The sequence below is a fragment of the Oryx dammah genome, unplaced genomic scaffold (assembly GCF_014754425.2).
Source record: "Oryx dammah isolate SB20612 unplaced genomic scaffold, SCBI_Odam_1.1 HiC_scaffold_21, whole genome shotgun sequence".
Taxonomy (NCBI): Eukaryota; Metazoa; Chordata; class Mammalia; order Artiodactyla; family Bovidae; genus Oryx; species Oryx dammah.
The window spans coordinates 51,265,145-51,282,738 of NW_024070205.1; the positions used below are offsets into that span (position 1 = coordinate 51,265,145).

At 39.7% G+C, this 17,594-nt stretch overlaps 1 protein-coding gene across 2 annotated transcripts in view; it reads left to right on the forward strand.

Annotated features, from left to right (window-relative positions):
- The first annotated feature begins 227 nt into the window (after window positions 1-227).
- Window positions 228-17,594, forward strand: part of ACBD3 (acyl-CoA binding domain containing 3) — a 37,464-nt gene continuing 20,097 nt past the window's right edge. Inside the window, exon 1 of one of the 2 annotated variants that reach the window (XM_040263658.1) lies at window positions 228-717. In XM_040263658.1, the coding sequence (XP_040119592.1) occupies window positions 432-717 (286 nt within the window). In that variant the 5' untranslated portion in view covers window positions 228-431. Of the gene's footprint in view, window positions 718-14,749; window positions 14,822-17,594 lie in introns of those variants that run through there. The other variant, XM_040263659.1, reaches the window with a different exon arrangement.

Consider the following 17,594-nt stretch of genomic DNA (forward strand, 5'->3'; position numbering starts at 1 on the left):
CAACTGGGAAGGGTCTGACCAGAAGGGTAGGGCGCCCGCCAGGAGTCACCCTCTCCGCACAGACTGTACGCGGGTCCCGCCCGACCCCGCCCCTGCCCGACACCGCGAGCTGCGGGAAAAAACTGCAAGGCCAGGGCCGCTGGGCGTAGCACCCGCTCCGGGAGGAACGAGGGCCGGAAGGGAACCGGTTGAGGGTGGGGGTGGGGCGTTCGAAAGCCGCTGGGGTGGTAGGCGGGGCGGGTGGTGGAGGGGCGCAGCCCGCCGACGACCCCGGGGGTGGGGGCGGGGCACCAGGCCGCAGCCCCTCTCCGGGAACTCTAGCGCCTACTCAGCGGCGGAAGTTCCGGTGTTGGTGAGCGGAGGTCAGAGGTCAGCAGGAAGTCGATACGTGGCCGCCGCCTGTCCCCGCCGAGGAGGCGCAGCAGGCGGAGATGGCGGCGGTGTTAAGCGCAGAGCGACTTGAGGTCTCTGTCGACGGCCTCACGCTAAGCCCGGACCCGGAGGAACGACCCGGCGCGGAGGGCGCCCCGCTGCTGCCGCCGCCGCTGCCGCCGCCCTCGCCTCCAGGATCCGGCAGGGGCCCGGGCGCCGCAGGGGAGCAGCCGGAGCCTGGGGAGGCGGTGGCTGGGGGCGCGGCGGAGGAGGCGCGGCGGCTGGAGCAGCGGTGGGGCTTCGGCCTGGAGGAGCTCTACGGCCTGGCGCTGCGCTTCTTCAAAGGTGAGCCTGACAGGCCCCACCCCCGCCGCCTCTGCCGGGCCTTGGGGAGACTGGACCCGAGTAGCCCTGACCTACCCGTGCGGGACCGCGGCGACTGCAGCTGGGCTCTGTCCTTGGGGGTATTCGAAGTTTGTCACTATCCGCTTGGTCACTAGTTCACACCCCTAGGGGCCTGGAACCTTGGTTTAGCTTTCCGGGTCCGGCCTCCCGGAGGTTACGAGGCGTCTTACCTAGATTTAGCTTCTCGGTTTTCCAGGATCCTGGATGGAAGAATGAGTTCTCTTTCCCAGAGGTTCCCAATCTGGGATTTTTTGTTTTTTAACCGTCGCATTCTTTTTCTTGTTTCTTGTGATTGGCACTTCAGAACCACCGATTTTTGCCCTTCTATTAGAGTGAAAGAAATTTTTTCATGGGTTCCGTTCTTACGCTTTCCATTCATTCTGGGGATCCATAAACTCGAATAGGGCTTAATCACCTGACAGTATTGATATGGCAGAGAGAAAAAAGTTAAGTATTAAGCTAATCCCTTCTAGCTTGTCACTCTAAATAAGAGAAGGGATAGCTGCTGTGTTCCAGCGACTTCTAGATGGTTAAAATTTTTCCGGTGTCCAAGAGTGGATTTTCAGATAAAGGCCTAAAAGTAGCCTCTGTATTTCTCACAGAATTAGTTGTAGTAAATCTTGTCATAGAGCAAAACTGTGGTCTTGGATTTGTTTTTTGTTTTTTTTTTTAAATTGAGTGATTCACTTAGTCAAATGGTGAGTCACATGACCTTGTCAGTGGTAAAGACTGAGGAGATATTTAGATCTCGTGGGGCAGACGAACAGAGAGAGACATCGCAAATTAAACTTTAAAAGTGGTTACTAGGTTCCGTATACATTCCAAAACAACATATTTATGACCTTTCCCCAGAGGGAGTACCTTTTGGAGTACATATTTTACTCGCTGAAGTTGAGTCGTTGAAACTACTGATACATTGAAAAGTTACTTGTTTTCTCTGAAAATAATTGTGCAAACTGATGATAGCCTTTCTTGTATAAATTTTACAGAAAATTTAGTCATTCTCCATTCATTGCATTAAAAAAAAACTTTTTTTATTGGAGTAAAAGATTGTTTTACAATGTTGTATTAGTTTCTCCTGCGCAGCAAAGTGAATCAGCTGTTCATATGCATATATCCCCTGTTTTTTGGATTTTCTTTCCATTTAGGTCACTACAGAGCATTGAGTAGAGTTCCCTGTGCTCTACAGTAGGTTCTCATTAGTTATTTTATATGTGAAAGTGAAGTTGCTCAGTCGTGTCCGACTCTTTGCAACCCCATGGACCCTAACCTACCAGGCTCTTCTGTCCATGGGATTTTCCAGGCACGAGTACCGGAGTGGGTTGCCATTTCCTTCTTCAGGGAATCTTCCCGACCCAGCGATGGAACCCAGATCTCCCACATTGCAGGCAGACGCTTTACCATCTGAGCCACCAGGGAAGCATTTTATATATAGTAGTGTGTATATGTCAGTCCTATTCTCCTAACTCATCCCACCCCCTAGTTCCCCTTCTGGTTGGTATCTGTACTCAGTGCATTTTCTATTAAAAAGTTTACCCTTGAAATATTCATGGTCATTCCACTATGAGTTCAGCCCTCTGCTAGTTTGGGGAACTGGTAATGGCTAATGAGTTTTGGCGGAGAAGGCAATGGCACCCTACTCCAGTACTCTTGTCTGGGAAATCGCATGGACGGAGGAGCCTGGTGGGCTGTGGTCCATGGGGTCGCACAGAGTCCGCCATGACTGAAGCGACTTAGCAGCAGCAGCAATGAGTTTTGGAACACTTGACACTTAGATCACTGGCTTGAATTTAGAGTTTCCTGAGGTGATGATATACTACCGCTTACGTAAAAACCTGGTGGTTTTGTAAAATTTATATGACTATATTTTACTTTAAATTTTTATTCTTGGAACTTATTTTCCCAGTGTATGATAAGATTAAAGTGTATCTTGGCAGAACAACGTGTAAGAATAGAGAAGAATGAACTTCTAGTCCTAACTTTTGCCATATGACTAACAAATAAATGGATAATTTTATCTTCTGAATCTGTATTATTTGAAGATAGTAGTAGTGTCTTCTTTGAAAAATTAAAACACTGTTAATGTGCAATAAATTTAGCATTGCTTGGGAGTCAAGCTTTGGACTCTTTTTTTTTTTTTTAAGTCGTTCAGTCATGTCAGACTCTTTGTGACTCCATGGACTATACAGCCCATGGAATTCTTCAGGCCAGAATACTAGAGGGGGTAGCTTTTCCCTTCTCCAGAGGACCTTTTTTTTTTTTCCAATATACTAAGCAGCCTGCGTGATCCCAATTCCCCAGCCAAGAATTGAACCTAGGCCACAGCAGTGAAAGTACCAAGTCCTAACCACTGGACTGCAAGGGAAATCCCTCTCGATTCTATTAACCTACTCCTAGCCAATTAACTTTTCTTTGAGATTCAATTTGTTTATATATATAGATATATATGACTGGGTTAAATGAAATTTGACATCTCACATTCACGATTTAGTGCTCTAAACCTCCCATTATTTTAACATGTTTGTCAAATGTAAGACTCTTAGGGGAACCAGTAATTTGGGAACTTAGTTATAGTCACTTTAGAGGGGAAAAGCTACATTGATAGGTATGGTTCAGGAAGTTCCAAAGTTAAGCTCTCAAAGTGGTATCCAAGTACTTAAAAAGAGAAATAACAGTCTGGCAATTAAAAGGTACATTTTTGCATGGGTCATTACATAGTTAGCAGTGAAGAAGCTATTAGTATATGAGGCTCCTGATTTAGGTTGTGGGAAGGGAGGAAGGATCTAAAAGCAGTCAGAAGGGTTATGGAAAATGGAGTGAGTGAAGGGTTGCTGCTTTTGAATTAATGTGTGAAAAACCCTTTTTCCTGCATAATACTTGACATTTTTATCAGTCTGGTGGGGACTTTAATAAATCACTATTTTCTGGTTTTATATCTCACATGAATTAGAAATAACATTACATTTTATCTTTTGCTGTGGAATAAATATGAATCTTGAAAGCATGGGCATCTTTTTTGATTGAAAATAACATGAACTAAGAATCAGGAACCCTATTTCTTATTCTGTCTCTTATCACAGTGATCATAGGCCAGTGACTGAACCCATTGTGTCAACTGCCTATCCTCTTAGTTTTTGATGGTAAAAGTGAAATAATAGATGAAAATATTGGCAAATGTAAGTTAGCATTTTATCATCTAAGCTGAGTTGAATCCTTACTATGGATAAAGTTTTATATTAGGCTAGCACTGTAAATGAATGGTATAGTCCCTTTTGCTGTTACGAAACATAGTCCAGGGAGTTAGAGCCTCAGTGGCCCCTGCAGCCCAGTGTGGAGGGTCCAGAGAGCAGATGCCCTTCCAGAGAAGGGAAAGCTCTGTGTGTCTGGGAAATGGCGAGTAGGGATTAGGCTGTTTGCTGTAGAGAACTGGGAAGCTCAGTTGGTGTCATATCCATGTAAGGACTTGAATGGCATTGTAAATAGCAAGATTAAACTGATTTTCTTATGTCTTTGGGTTAAGGACTAAATCGGTTGCCTTTACTGAAGCCTTATACTTCTTGGATATAGTTAACCTGGGAAGTTGTGTTTTGGTTTTTAGAGTTCTTAGAAGTAAGGTTTTCCTTCTCTAATAACTTTACTACCTCACTCCATTAGCTGGTAGGTGGTTGCATTCATTTAAAATTCTAGACTAATAATTGCCACCAGTTATTGAGCAGATGTTTGCTAAATATCAGGTACTATTTTGAGAGCTCTTATGATTGATGCTCAAATTGTACCATCTTTAGCAAGTGGTAGGTCTCTTCAGATGGGCTCCTAAGTTCCTTTGACATGACTAGTAGTCTTCCATAGCTTCTTTGCTCTCTGGTATAATGAAATAGTCCAGATTCATCATATGCATTTCCTGCCTCCATTGGAATCAGCCATTTCTCCAAAGAGACTTGGTTCCTTTAGTGGAAAGTGGCATTTGAAGAGCCATAATCAGGATGTTAGCAGTGGGCACTCATTGCTACTAGATTGGTCATTATTTCAGTAGACAGATCTAGGGGTGTGTGTGGGTGATGTGTGTGTGGAGTGATAAGTTTTTGAGAGTATGATATGTAAAAGGAAGCTGTAGTCGAATTTGGAGGGAACTAAAGTTTTAGACTCAGTTTTTCTATGAAATTGTTAATGCATTTCTACTAACATTGCTATCTGTTACATGGTGTTATATTGCTGATAACAGAGAGGCAATCATATGGACATACTGAATGGTTCCATTTTCTTCTGTCTTCTTTAAACATATGCACTTCCAAGAACTTTTATGAATGGCTCCATTAATGCTTTAAAATACTGTAAAGCTGTAATTTATTCTTTGGTGACACATATAATTAGTGTGTGCCTCCTGGACTTAAGTGGACTAGCCTCAGATAATTTCAGGTTTAATTGTTACTACTGAATGTCTGTTAAATTTTGAGTTTATTTTCCTCTTCTTTATTGTCTTTAGGTATAAGTGTATAGCATAGAAGGATGTATAGACCTGAGACAAAGAAAGAAAATTATAACCACCAGGAATATTAATGCCTTTTAAACATCTCTTCTTATTTGCTATTTCGTATTAGATTTGAACTGAACTAAAATTTTCCTTTGAATATGGGGTATTCAGGATATATATACATATATGTGTTTATATTTATGGATGTTTTATTTTGATTTTAATATTTACCTGAGGCCTCCCCTTTGTTTACTACCCCTGCAGAAAAGTATACAAATCATAATGATACTTGATGAATTTTTGCAAATGAGTACACTTTGGTAACCAACCCCAACCCCCAGAAGGAGATAATGTTTACTTTTATCAGTTAGCTAAAATGAGAGCTTCTCTGCTTCAGTATTTAGGAAGTTGAGCTCTGGAGTGAATACTACCTGGGGAACTACTTCCTAGTTGTCACTCAGTTGTTTAAATTCTGCCTTCCTTTACTCAGATTATTTATAAACTCTTAGCAGAGTACCTAGCAGTTGGTATCCTGTGACTGCCTATGTTGAAGAGGAGAGATTACCAAGAATTTAATATGGAATGTGATCAACTTTTATTAAGCACTTCAAGCAGGCTAGGCAGTTTACAGGGTTGCATATTCATTAGCTCAGAAATACTGCATTTATTATACTTTCTTATAAGTAGTATAAGAATATATCAGATATCTAAAAAATATATCACTTTTTTTCTTAATTGAACGTGGGGAAAATGTGGTTTTAATTTTAATATTTCTAAAAGATGGATTTTATTCGATGTGTATTCTCTGCCAGGCAACAGTAGTGATAGGGCCACAAAAGAAAACAGATTTGAGCTTCGGCTGCTTTGGTGGAAATACGGTATCTGGAATGAGAGAAGAGAGAGATGGTCCTGCTCTCATGTACACAGTTCAGACAAGCGCTGGATCCTGCTTTCAGTTGAGGGATCATTCATAGAGTTAAAGACAAAATGAAGCTAATTCAGAAGAAAGCAACTTGTATATTGTGGGAATTTGAATCCCCGCCATCATCATAATAGCTGCTGCTTAGTGAATGTCTGCTTTATGCAGGCACTGTGTCAAGACTTTGGAACACATTATTTCCACCCCTCACAAGAAAGAGAGGTTATTTTCTCCATTTTTTGATAGCAAAACTGAGACTCAGAAAGGTTATCTGTATTTTGTACTCAGTAAATAACAGAACTGAGATTTAAACACAAGACTTTAGAAGGTAAGTATGAGTGATTAAGCTGAAAATATTTTGCCTAAAGAATAGAGAATTCAGGGCAAGTATGATGTGTGGTATTTTGTGGAATTTGTTTTTTTGTTTTTGAGGTCTGATCTGTTAGATGTGTTTTATTTAATGCCGAGGACTAGAAATAGACCCTGTGGCTAAAATTGAGAAGAATCTAATCAGGATAAAGAGCTAAAAATTACAGCTATCCATACAAACATGGAATAGACTGTTTGAGACAATGAATTCCTGTCACCAGGAAGTGTTCAGGCATACGTTAACAATTACTAGGTGGCTGTGCTTTTGATTTCTTTACCATAATCTTTTATGTATCTACATCAGATTTTTTTCTTTGCTTTTACTGTGAGGCATATATAAAATATTTTATAGTTATACTGACTAAGCTGATAACTTCCATAGCATACAGAAACTCTATTTTCACTTCTCCTTCCTCACATAAGTTGTATAATGTGTCCAGTAACAAATTATTGTAGACCTAGTGGTTATGTAGAGAGGATTTGAACTTTGATTGTGCAATTCAGTCATCTATCTTTAATATCCTTTCCAACGCATAGATTTTATTAGCTTTCATTTCATAAGATAAAGGCTAGAAGGACATTGAAATAATTTGTTATATTTCTCTGTCTTTCCCTCCAGAGAGATGATAAAAATATTTCTCAGTAAACATACTCTAGCAATTGATGTGTGAGACTAATAACCTTTTGTGTAATTCATTTCGGGTGGAAGGGTAATCATTCAGTGCTTTGGGCTTGGTCGCTGTGATTGTAACACTATTATCAAAATTATTTATGCTGTCTTATTAGAGCTGTAAAGTTAAATACTTAAAATTTAATAGGAAAGTAATCTAGAAACCTTTTCATACTGTCATGGGGTTCTTTTGATGAGGGTGAAAAAGCTGGTTTGAAACTCAACATTCAGAAAACTGAGGTCGTGGCATCTGATCCCATCACTTCATGACAAATAGAAGGGGGGAAGGTGAAAGCACATTTTTATTTTATTTTCTTGGGCTCTGAAATCACTGTGGACGGTGACTGCAGCCATGAAATTAGAAGATGTTTGTTCCTTGTAAGAAAAACTATGAGAAACCTAGACAGTGTATTAAAAAGCAAAGACATCACTTTGCTGACAAAGGTCCATGTAGTTAAAGCTATGATTTCTCCAGTAGTCATGAGGGTGAGAGAAGGACTGTAAAAGAAGGCTGAGAGCCGAAGAATTGATACTTTCAAATTGTGCCATAGAAGACTCTTGAGAGTCCCTTGGATTGCCGTCAAACCTAAAGGAAATCAACTCTGAATATTTATTGGAAGAACTGAAGCTCCAATACTTTGGCCACCTGATGTGAAGAGCCGACTCATTGGAAAAGACCCTGATGCTGGAAAAGATTTTGGGCAGGAGGAGAGGAGGGTGGCAGAGGATGAGATGGTTAGATAGCATCACTGACGCAATTAAAATGAATGATCAAATTCCAGTAGATAGTGGAGGACAGAGGAGCCTGGCATGCTGCAGTCCATGGGGTCACAAAGAGTCAGAAACAACTTAGCAGCTGAACAACAACAAATCTAGAAGCCATTTCTGTCTTTATTAACTTGGGAAAATGTGTTACTACAAATTTAGTGGCTTGAAACAACACATACTATTTTATAGTCCCGGAGGGTTAGTAGTTCAGAATGGGTCTCACTGGCTTAGGATCACAGTGTCAGCTGGGCTGTGTTCCTTCTGGAGACTCTAGGGGAGTATCTGTTGCCTTGCTTTTCTCCACCTTCAGGAGGAGACCAGCTCTGTGCTTTCGCATGTGACCCCCTTCTTCCATCAGAGCTAGCAGCGTAACACCTTCATACCTCCCTCTGTTCTTTCTCTTCCATTTATAAGGACTCTTGTGATTACTTTATGCCCATATGGGTAGTCTAGGCTAAGGTCAGCTATAATCTTAATTCCCCCTTTTCATGTAACCTAATATATTCACAGGAATATACTATAGATTGTGGGGATTAGGATGTGGATGTCTTTTAAGGGGAGTAGTAGTATGCCCACCACATGTTGTAATCTCTTATGAACTGATTATTGAAATGGAGCAAATGTGTTTATTCATTTTACCTTTTTATCAAAGTGGAAACCAAGGCAATTAGACCAGGTTGTAATTTAAAATTTATAATGAAAAATAGCCATCCCCCTGTTTCTTTCCCCATCTCCAAGACCTCCCCTAAGGCAGCCACTTTCCAGTATTTTAACTGTTTCCTGGTGTTTGTCTTCACTTTCCTGCTGCTTCTTTATTTTTAAAAAGCAACTTATATATATGTGCCTCTCTCTCCCTCCTTCCCAAACTCCCAATTTTATGATACCACATTTGTGATTAAATCACTCAGTTGTTTCTATTTGTGTTATTTATAGCCGAGACAGATCATGCATTTTGATTATATTTTGGTTCTTATGGAAACTCTTTGTCTTTTGTGTGGTTAGAAGTAATTATCATTTATTTTCTTTGTTCCCAGGTAAACTGTTTTATTAAAAAACATCTCTCCTAGATGTTCTTAAATTTTTGATCCAGTCTTAGCTTTCTCCTTTGTTGAGTCTCTGCTTACTGTCATCCTGAAAATTTCTTTCACCTCTCTGTGATGTTGAAATTTCTGGAATTCGTTTTCTTTTAGACTTTTTTTTTTTCCTATTGGAAAATTTCTTTTACACTCCCAACCATGTTGGGAGCTTTCTCAAATGTTGGGTGATCCTTGGGCATTCATTCTTTAAAGGGTAAGGCATTGGAGAGCCAACTATAACCTTGAGTACAGCTTTTATTGTAGGTGATGAGGCAGAAGTTTCATTTAGGGTCTCTAAATATCAGTACCTTTCAAACCAGTATGCACCGGTCTTTTAGGCCAGTTTTTTTTTCATGAAAATATTTTTCTCCTGCCTGCAATGTATGAATCTAGCTACCAATATTTTGGCACTAAACAGGAGAAGGGAGCATGGGTGGAAGTCATTTACCATTTACTAGGGTAACGTTCATTTTGTTTCTCTTTTTAGTCCTGCAGCTTAGTCTTAGGCTGATGTCCTCCCACCTGAGTATATGTGATCTGTGTTCTCGAATATACCCGTCTGTTAATATATACTGCCTCTGCTAAACTAGGGGCAAGGTAGCCATCTGTGTGCTTGGGGTTGGGTGGGTAAGGGTACCTGCTCTTTAGATAGGTTTTAAGCCAAAATCCCTATTTTTATCTAGACTCCAGCTTTTAATGAACCTGATATCTTCAATTCCTGAGCCTTTTCAGTGTTCTCTAGATTAGCTTCCTATTCCTTTCAGTGGGGTATCATCGAGGATCAGATGTAATTGTGTATATTCAGTTCACCAGGTTTAACAGAAGTTTGTGCTCAGTTGCTCAGTTGTGCCTGACTCTTTGATACCCCATGGATTGTCGCCCACCAGGCCTAGACTTTGTCTATGGGATTTCCTAGGCAAGAATACTGGTGTGGAAGTTTAACTGTATGTTTTCTATCCTTTATTTGAATTTTTTAAATTCCGTATTTAAAATATTAAAGTTAGTTTGGCATTTGCATTTCTTCCTTTATTCCAGGGTCAGCAAACATTTTCAGTAAGTCAGTTCAGTTTAGTCGCTCAGTCATGGCCGACTCTTTGCGACCCCACGGACCACAGCACCCCAGGCCTCCTTGTCCCATCACCAACTCCTGGCGTCCACCCAAACCCATGTCCATCGAGTCGATGATGCCATCCAACCATCTCATTCTCTGTCGTCCCCTTCTCCTCCTGCCCTTAGTCATTACCAGCATCAGGGTCTGTTCCAGTGAGTCAGCTCTTCACATGAAGTGGCCAAAGTATTGGAGTTTCAGCTTCAACATCAGTCCTTCCAAAGAACATCCAGGACTGATCTCCTTTAGCATGGACTGGTTGGATCTCCTTGCAGTCCAAGGGACTCTCAAGAGTCTTCTCTAACACCACAGTTCAAAAGCATCAGTTCTTCAGCACTCAGCTTTTTTTATAGTCCAACTCTCACATCCATGTATGACCACTGGAAAAACCATAGCCTTGCTTAGACCTGTGTTGACAAAGTGATGTCTCTGGTTTTTAATATGATATCTAGTTTGGTCATAACTTTCCTTCCAAGGAGTAAGCATCTTTTAATTTCATGGCTGCAGTCACTATCTTCAGTGATTTTGGAGCCCAGAAAAATGAAGTCAGCCACTGATTCCACTGTTTCCCCATCTATCTGCAATGAAGTGATGGGACCAGATGCCATGATCTTAGTTTTCTGAATGTTGAGCTTTAAGCCAACTTTTTCACTCTCCACTTTCACTTTCATCAAGAGGCTCTTTAGTTCTTCTTCATTTTCTGCCATAAGGGTGGTGTCATCTGCATATCTGAGGTTATTGATACTTCTCCTGGCAATCTTGATTCCAGCTTATGCTTCCTCCAGCCCAGCGTTTCTCATGATGTACTCTGCATATAAGTTAAATAACCACAGTGACAATATACAGCCTTGACAGACTCCTTTTCCTATTTGGAACCAGTGTATTGTTCCATGTCCAGTTCTAACTGTTGCTTCTTGACCTGCATACAGGTTTCTCAAGAGGCAGGTCAGGTGGTCTGCTATGCCCATCTCTTTAATAATTTTCCACAGTTTATTGTGATCCACACAGTCAGAGGCCTTGGCATAGTCAGTAAAGCAGTAATAGATGTTTTTCTGGAACTCTTTTGCTTTTTTGATGGTCCATCAGATGTTGGCAATTTGGTCTCTGGTTCCTCTGCCTTTTCTAAAACCAGCTTGAGCATCTGGAAGTTCACAGTTAACATATTGCTGAAGCCTGGCTTGGAGAATTTTAAGTATTACTTTACTAGCATGTGAGATGAGTGCAATTGTGCAGTAGTTTGAGCATTCTTTGGCATTGCCTTTCTTTGGGATTGGAATGAAAACTGACCTTTTCCAGTCCTGTGGCCACTGCTGAGTTTTCCATATTTGCTGGCATATTGAGTGCAGGACTTTCACACCGTCGTCTTTCAGGATTTGAACTAGCTCAACTGGAATTCCATCACCTCCACTAGCTTTGTTCGTAGTGATGCTTTCTAAGGCCCACTCGACTTCACATTCCAGGATGTCTGGCTCTAGGTGAGTGATCACACCATCGTGATTATCTGCATCGTGAAGATCTTTTTTGTACAGTTCTTCTGTGTATTCTTACCACTTCTTCTTAATATCTTCTGCTTCTGTTAGGTCACTACCATTTCTGTCCTTTATTTAGCCCATCTTTGCATGAAATGTTCCATTGGTATCTCTGATTTTCTTGAAGCGATCTCTAGTCTTTCCTTTTCTATTGTTTTCCTCTATTTCTTTGCATTGATCACTGAGAAGGCTTTCTTGTCTCTCCTTGCTATTCTTTGGAACTCTGCATTCAAATGGGTATATCTTTCCTTTTCTCCTTTGCTTTTTGCATCCCTTCTTTTCACAGCTATTTGTAAGGCCTTCTCAGACAGCCATTTTGCTTTTTTGCATTTTTTTTTCTTGGGGATGGTCTTGATTCCTGTCTCTTACACAGTGTCACGAACCTCCATCCATAGTTCATCAGGCACTCTGTCTATCAGATCTAGTCCCTTAAATCTGTTTCTCACTTCCACTGTATAGTCATAACGGATTTTCAGTAAAGGGTCAGATATAAATATTTTAGACCTTAAGGACCGTATGTGGTCTGTCTTCATATTCTTTGTTTTTTATTTGTCTGTTTCTGCTTATTTTTAAAAAGATTTCTTTTAAAAGATTAAAAAAAATTCTTAGTTCACAGGTCAAAAAAACAGTTGTGCGGGGGGTGGGGGTGCGGGGAGAACGATGGCTGAGTATGACTAACTACTAGTTAAAGTGGATGTTACCCAAACCAATGGGAAAAAGTTAAAGATAAATGAATATAAACAACAACTGTGGGCAGAGTTGGTCCGGTTTGCCAATCCCTGCTTTAGTCTCTATCCTTTAGGTAAAATAAATTTTTAACCTGACTTTTGGTCTTCAATTTTATTGAAAATAAACTTTTTTAAATATAATTGTCACTGGACAGATGCTAACAGGTGATCCCTTTTAGTCCATTTGATTGAAAATGGCCATCTTTGTATTCAACTTCTCCAGGTAGTAGAAGTAGTCATTTTCTGCTTTTCATTGGTGTGTTTCACACGCTTGCATCTGAACAGTAGCTCTGCAGCTTCTTTCCAGCATAATTTATATTTGTCTTTGGTTGCCATAGAAGGCGGTTTTCCAAATTGATTGGATTAATTAACTATAAATGCAGGGACCAAGGGTAATGGCTGGCTTCCTGAATGGCAGGACTGAAACAGCTTTCCTTTAGGGTTGTGGCCCTGGCTAAAGATTTTTGAGTTTCAGCAAGACTTTTTCTGTCTATGCAGTTACCGTGGTAACTTCTTTCCTGCTATGTTTAATGCCTTTGGAACCAAAAATAATTTAGGAAAGAGAATTCCCTGGTGGTCCAATGGTTAGGATGTGGCGTTTTCACTGGTCAGGGAACTAAGATCTCACAAGCCTCGGGGCACAGACAAATTTAAAATAAAAGTAATAATATAGTTAAAAAGTAATTCAAGAGAACATTATTTTCATCTAATGCAGAAAAACTAAATAAACCCTCCTAGTGTGGGAACTTGAGCCATCTGAAGAGTGAAAGAGAAGTAATTTTTTTGTAACACTATAATAGTCTGCCTAATGATACTGATCTGGCTGGGGGCAGGGGTCACTTTCTGTTCTCTTTGAGGTTTAGAATGTCAACATGATGTAGGTTGTCCTATTCTAAAGGTGGTTGGGATTCTTGGTTTATCCTCCTGGGTTTTGTACAGTTCTCAGGAGAAAATAAATGCTCTGTTACTCTCATCCTAAAGGCTGAAAAATTAAGTTCCCTTCACTTTTTAAAAATGTTTGCTATAAAAGGAAAAAAGCATATGTGTATTTGATATAAAAGTACATATGCATATTGGAAATCAGAAAATAAAAGTGAGAGAAGAAAAAAAATCTGAATCCGATCTTTTAGGAATAAGTATTAACTTTTGGTATGTTTCCCCCGTGGCTGGGCTTCCCTGGGGCTTAGCATTAAAAAAAAAAAGAATCAGCCTGCAATGCAGGAGCCACAGGAAACACAGGTTTGAGCCCTGGTCAGGAAGATCCCCTGGAGAAGGGCATGGCAACCTACTCTTGCCAGGAGCATCCCATGGGCAGAGGAGCCTGGCAGGATACAGTCCATAGGGTCTCTAAGAGTTGGACACGACTGAAGCAACTTTGTAAATTTTGGAGACTAATCCCTTATCGGTCATATAGTCGCTTATGGTAGTCTCTTAGGAGCCTTGGTATTTCTGTGGAGTCAGTTGTAACGTCTCCTTTTTCATTTCTAATTTTATTGATTTGAGTTCTCTCCCTTTTTTTCTCGATGAGTCTAGCTAAAGGTTTATCAATTTTGTTTGTCATTTCAGAGAATCAAATAAGAGGGGGACAAAAAGAAAAATGAGCAAATGTATAAAGATTCTGTGGAAATGCCAGTAAAATTCATAAGAATGGATGTACTGTTTTATTCTCACAGAGATTGACCTTTGCAGTCAGTTTCTTCTTTAGAGAGATTTCTTGGGCATGGTTTTGGTCTGGTGAGTGCCTATTAACAAAGCTTGTGCTTAGCACTGGCGTTCATGGTGGTGAGCAAATTTGAGTGCTTGACCAGAACTTACATTTAAAAACATATTCTCTTTTGAAAAATCCTTTACGGATTGGCAGTATATTCTTAATCCTTTCTGGCATATAAAGGGCAGATATTAAAATGACATCTAAATATCCTGAAACCCCCCTCCCTCTGTTGAGTCATCTTTTAGGGTCACGGTTAGACTAACACCCTGCTGAAAAACGGATAGTTTCCTTGTTGACTCACCCCATCCTGTGGTCTGCTAATTCTGGTTTGCATTGCCTAATATTTGACATTGGCGGGCAAATTCTTTACCACTGAGCCACCAGAGAAGCCCTACAATATTTTTTTCATACCCGCTAGTCTTATCTGTTAGCTTCAAATCATCTCCCTGAAGCAAATAAGAATTCATGTGTGTATGTATTTGAAAATTGCTGTATTACATGACTGATCAGAAAAGTGGTCTTCCAGTGAATAAAGTTCTCATTTGATGTTATCTTTATTGATTTTTATCTTTATCTTTATTGAAGGGGTCAAAGCAACCACTTTAATAGAATTTAGGTTTTTTTTTTTTTTTTTTAAAGGAGAAACAAAATCCCAGGGATCCTGATGGAACAAAGCAGAGAGTCTACCCTTGAGGGTATGCTGTCTACCCTTACTGTTTCTCAGGCTTACTATATCTTCTTTTTCTTTATCTGGAATCACCAGCAGCATATTTTTCTTTTATAAGGCTCAAGATAACATGAACAGTTAAGTTGGCACCTGTTTGGTTTATCTTTCATCTCATAAGCTAAGATCAAGGTTGGAGCTGTTTTTCAAATCATCACTTTGGGGAATGTGAGAAGAAAGTTGTCTGGGCTATGATTCTCTGAGACGTAATTAGCATAAGAAAACTTTTGGTGACTAATATGTACAAAATTAAGGTAGATGCTAAAAGAAGCTTATGAACATCTTGAAAATTGAAAAAGGCTTTTTGGTAAAAAAGTTGCCACTATTTCACATTTTTTAACACTATTATCTTAGAATACAGAGTTCTGGCAGGCTAATTTTGTTAAAAAGAAAGATGTATATGTATAATCACCCATTTTTACATAGTTGTAAACATAAAATTATCTTTTAATACCTTTTTATTCTGCTTGTTTTCATTAATACATTATAAGTATTCTCTGAAATGATATATAGCCCTTATTTTGTCATTTTAAATAGCTGTATAATCTATTCATCAGATTACTGTAATTTAAGTATTGTGTTATTGTTGCATAATTAAATTTTAAATAACGCAGCAGTTAACAGGTGTAACACCGTTTTTAAGATAATTTTTCAAGGCAGTATTTAGAAAAGAATTCATTAGGCTTGTTGGTTTTTACATGAGAGATAATGTAAAGATGTATTTTGGTTTTCTAAATTCATCTATTTTGCTCTTTTTTTATTATATATTACATTGAAATTAAATGTAACTACTGGTCCAACCTAAACAGTTGGAACAAGTCATGTTATTACCTTTTTGACATATTTTTTCCTAAACTCTAAAATAATTGTTCCTTTATCTCAGTATCAGTTCAGTTGAGTTCAGTCGCTCAGTCGTGTCCGACTCTTTGTGACCCCATGAATCACAGCATGCCAGGCCTCCCTGTCCATCACCAACTCCAGAGATCACTCAAACTCAAGTCCGTCGAGTCAGTGATGCCATCCAACATTCTCATCCTCTGTCGTCCCTTTCTCCTCCTGCCCCAATCCCTCCCAGCATCAGGGTCTTCTCCAATGAGTCAACTCTTTGCATGAGGTGGCCAAAGTATTGGAGTTTCACCTTTAGCATCATTCCTTCCAAAGAAATCCCAGGGCTGATCCCCTTCAGAATGGCCTGGTTGGATCTCCTTGCAGTCCAAGGGACTCTCAAGAGTCTTCTCCAACACCACAGTTCAAAAGCATCAATTTTTTGGCACTCAGCTTTCTTCACAGTCCAACTCTCACATCCATACATGATCACTGGAAAAACCATAGCCTTGACTAGATGGACCTTTGTTGGCAAAGTAATGTCTCTGCTTTTCAATATGCTATCTAGGTTGGTCATAACTTTGCTTCCAAGGAGTAAACATCTTTTAATTTCATGGCTGCAATCCCCATCTGCAGTGATTTTGGAGCCCCCCAAAATAAAGTCTGACACTGTTTCCACCGTTTCCCCATCTATTTCCATTTCCTATGATTTGCACACAAGGGCTCAATAAATATTTACTAAGTTGAATGAATGAATATACAAAAGATCTTATAGTGTTCATAATTGAAACAGACGTCTAAGAGTTAAATTTTAAAATGGGAACTGCCTTTTAGTTGGTATATATAGACCTATGCATAATCCTGTTCTAAAAGCTTTAGAGGAAGTTCCTACTTGGTACTAATTGTTTAGTGATTCTGTTTGCTCAGTAACAAAGACAGATGGCAGGTCCACAGGTTTCTGAGTTGTTACAATTTTTATTAAATAAAGTTAGTGCCACAGTTTTGTCTTTTTTCAAGTGTTGATGAGTTCTTATTGAAAAAAATTCAGATTGAAGTATATGTATATATAATTATATAGAAGTACATAGATATAATTCTTTTAAGTCCCCACTCTCTTTAACAGTTTGGTTTGTTCTTCCAAATGTTTTCCTTTGAAAGATTAAAATATTTCTAGTTTTAAGGCCTCTGATCCCTACTCCTCATCTTAGCCCTCTCCCACTTTCTCATTCTCATCTTTTTAGTGTGACTCCATCTAGATCTTTTTCTTTGCATTTACATGCATGTAAAGGTATCCATAGAGTGTATATGTGGGTGTGCTACATGCTGGATTTCATCAATTCTAAGACTTACTATTACGTACTGTAAAGAAAGAAAAACTGCCAGTTACAACTATAAAATACAATAGATGTAAAAACTAATCTGATTTTAGAGATGTTAAAGTGTAGGTTGGGGGAGTACTTAGAATTGAAGATACTATATTTTGTGCTGTATGATTGTATATAGTTTTCTGCAGCTTGCTTTTTTCATTTAACTGTATTTCCTTTGTGCTTAATCACTCAACTGTGTCTGACTCTGCGGCCCCCCAGGCTCTAGCCCACCAGGCTCCTCTATCCCGGGGTTCTCTAGGCAAGAATACTAGAGTGAGTTGCCATTTCCTACTCTAGATATTTCCTTTACTTACTTCATTTATTCCTTAGACTGACTATGCCACATTATTTAGCTGTTTCCTTATTAATGAACTTTTAAGTTCTTTACAGTAATAAGAGTGCTGCAATGAAAATATTCCTGTGTCCACCTCCTGTGTGTTTGGGAATGCTTATCAAGAGTAGATGATGAGAATTGGAATTATTGGACCATAATGGCACCCCACTCCAGTACTCTTGCCTGGAAAATCCCATGGACAGAGGAGCCTGGTGGGC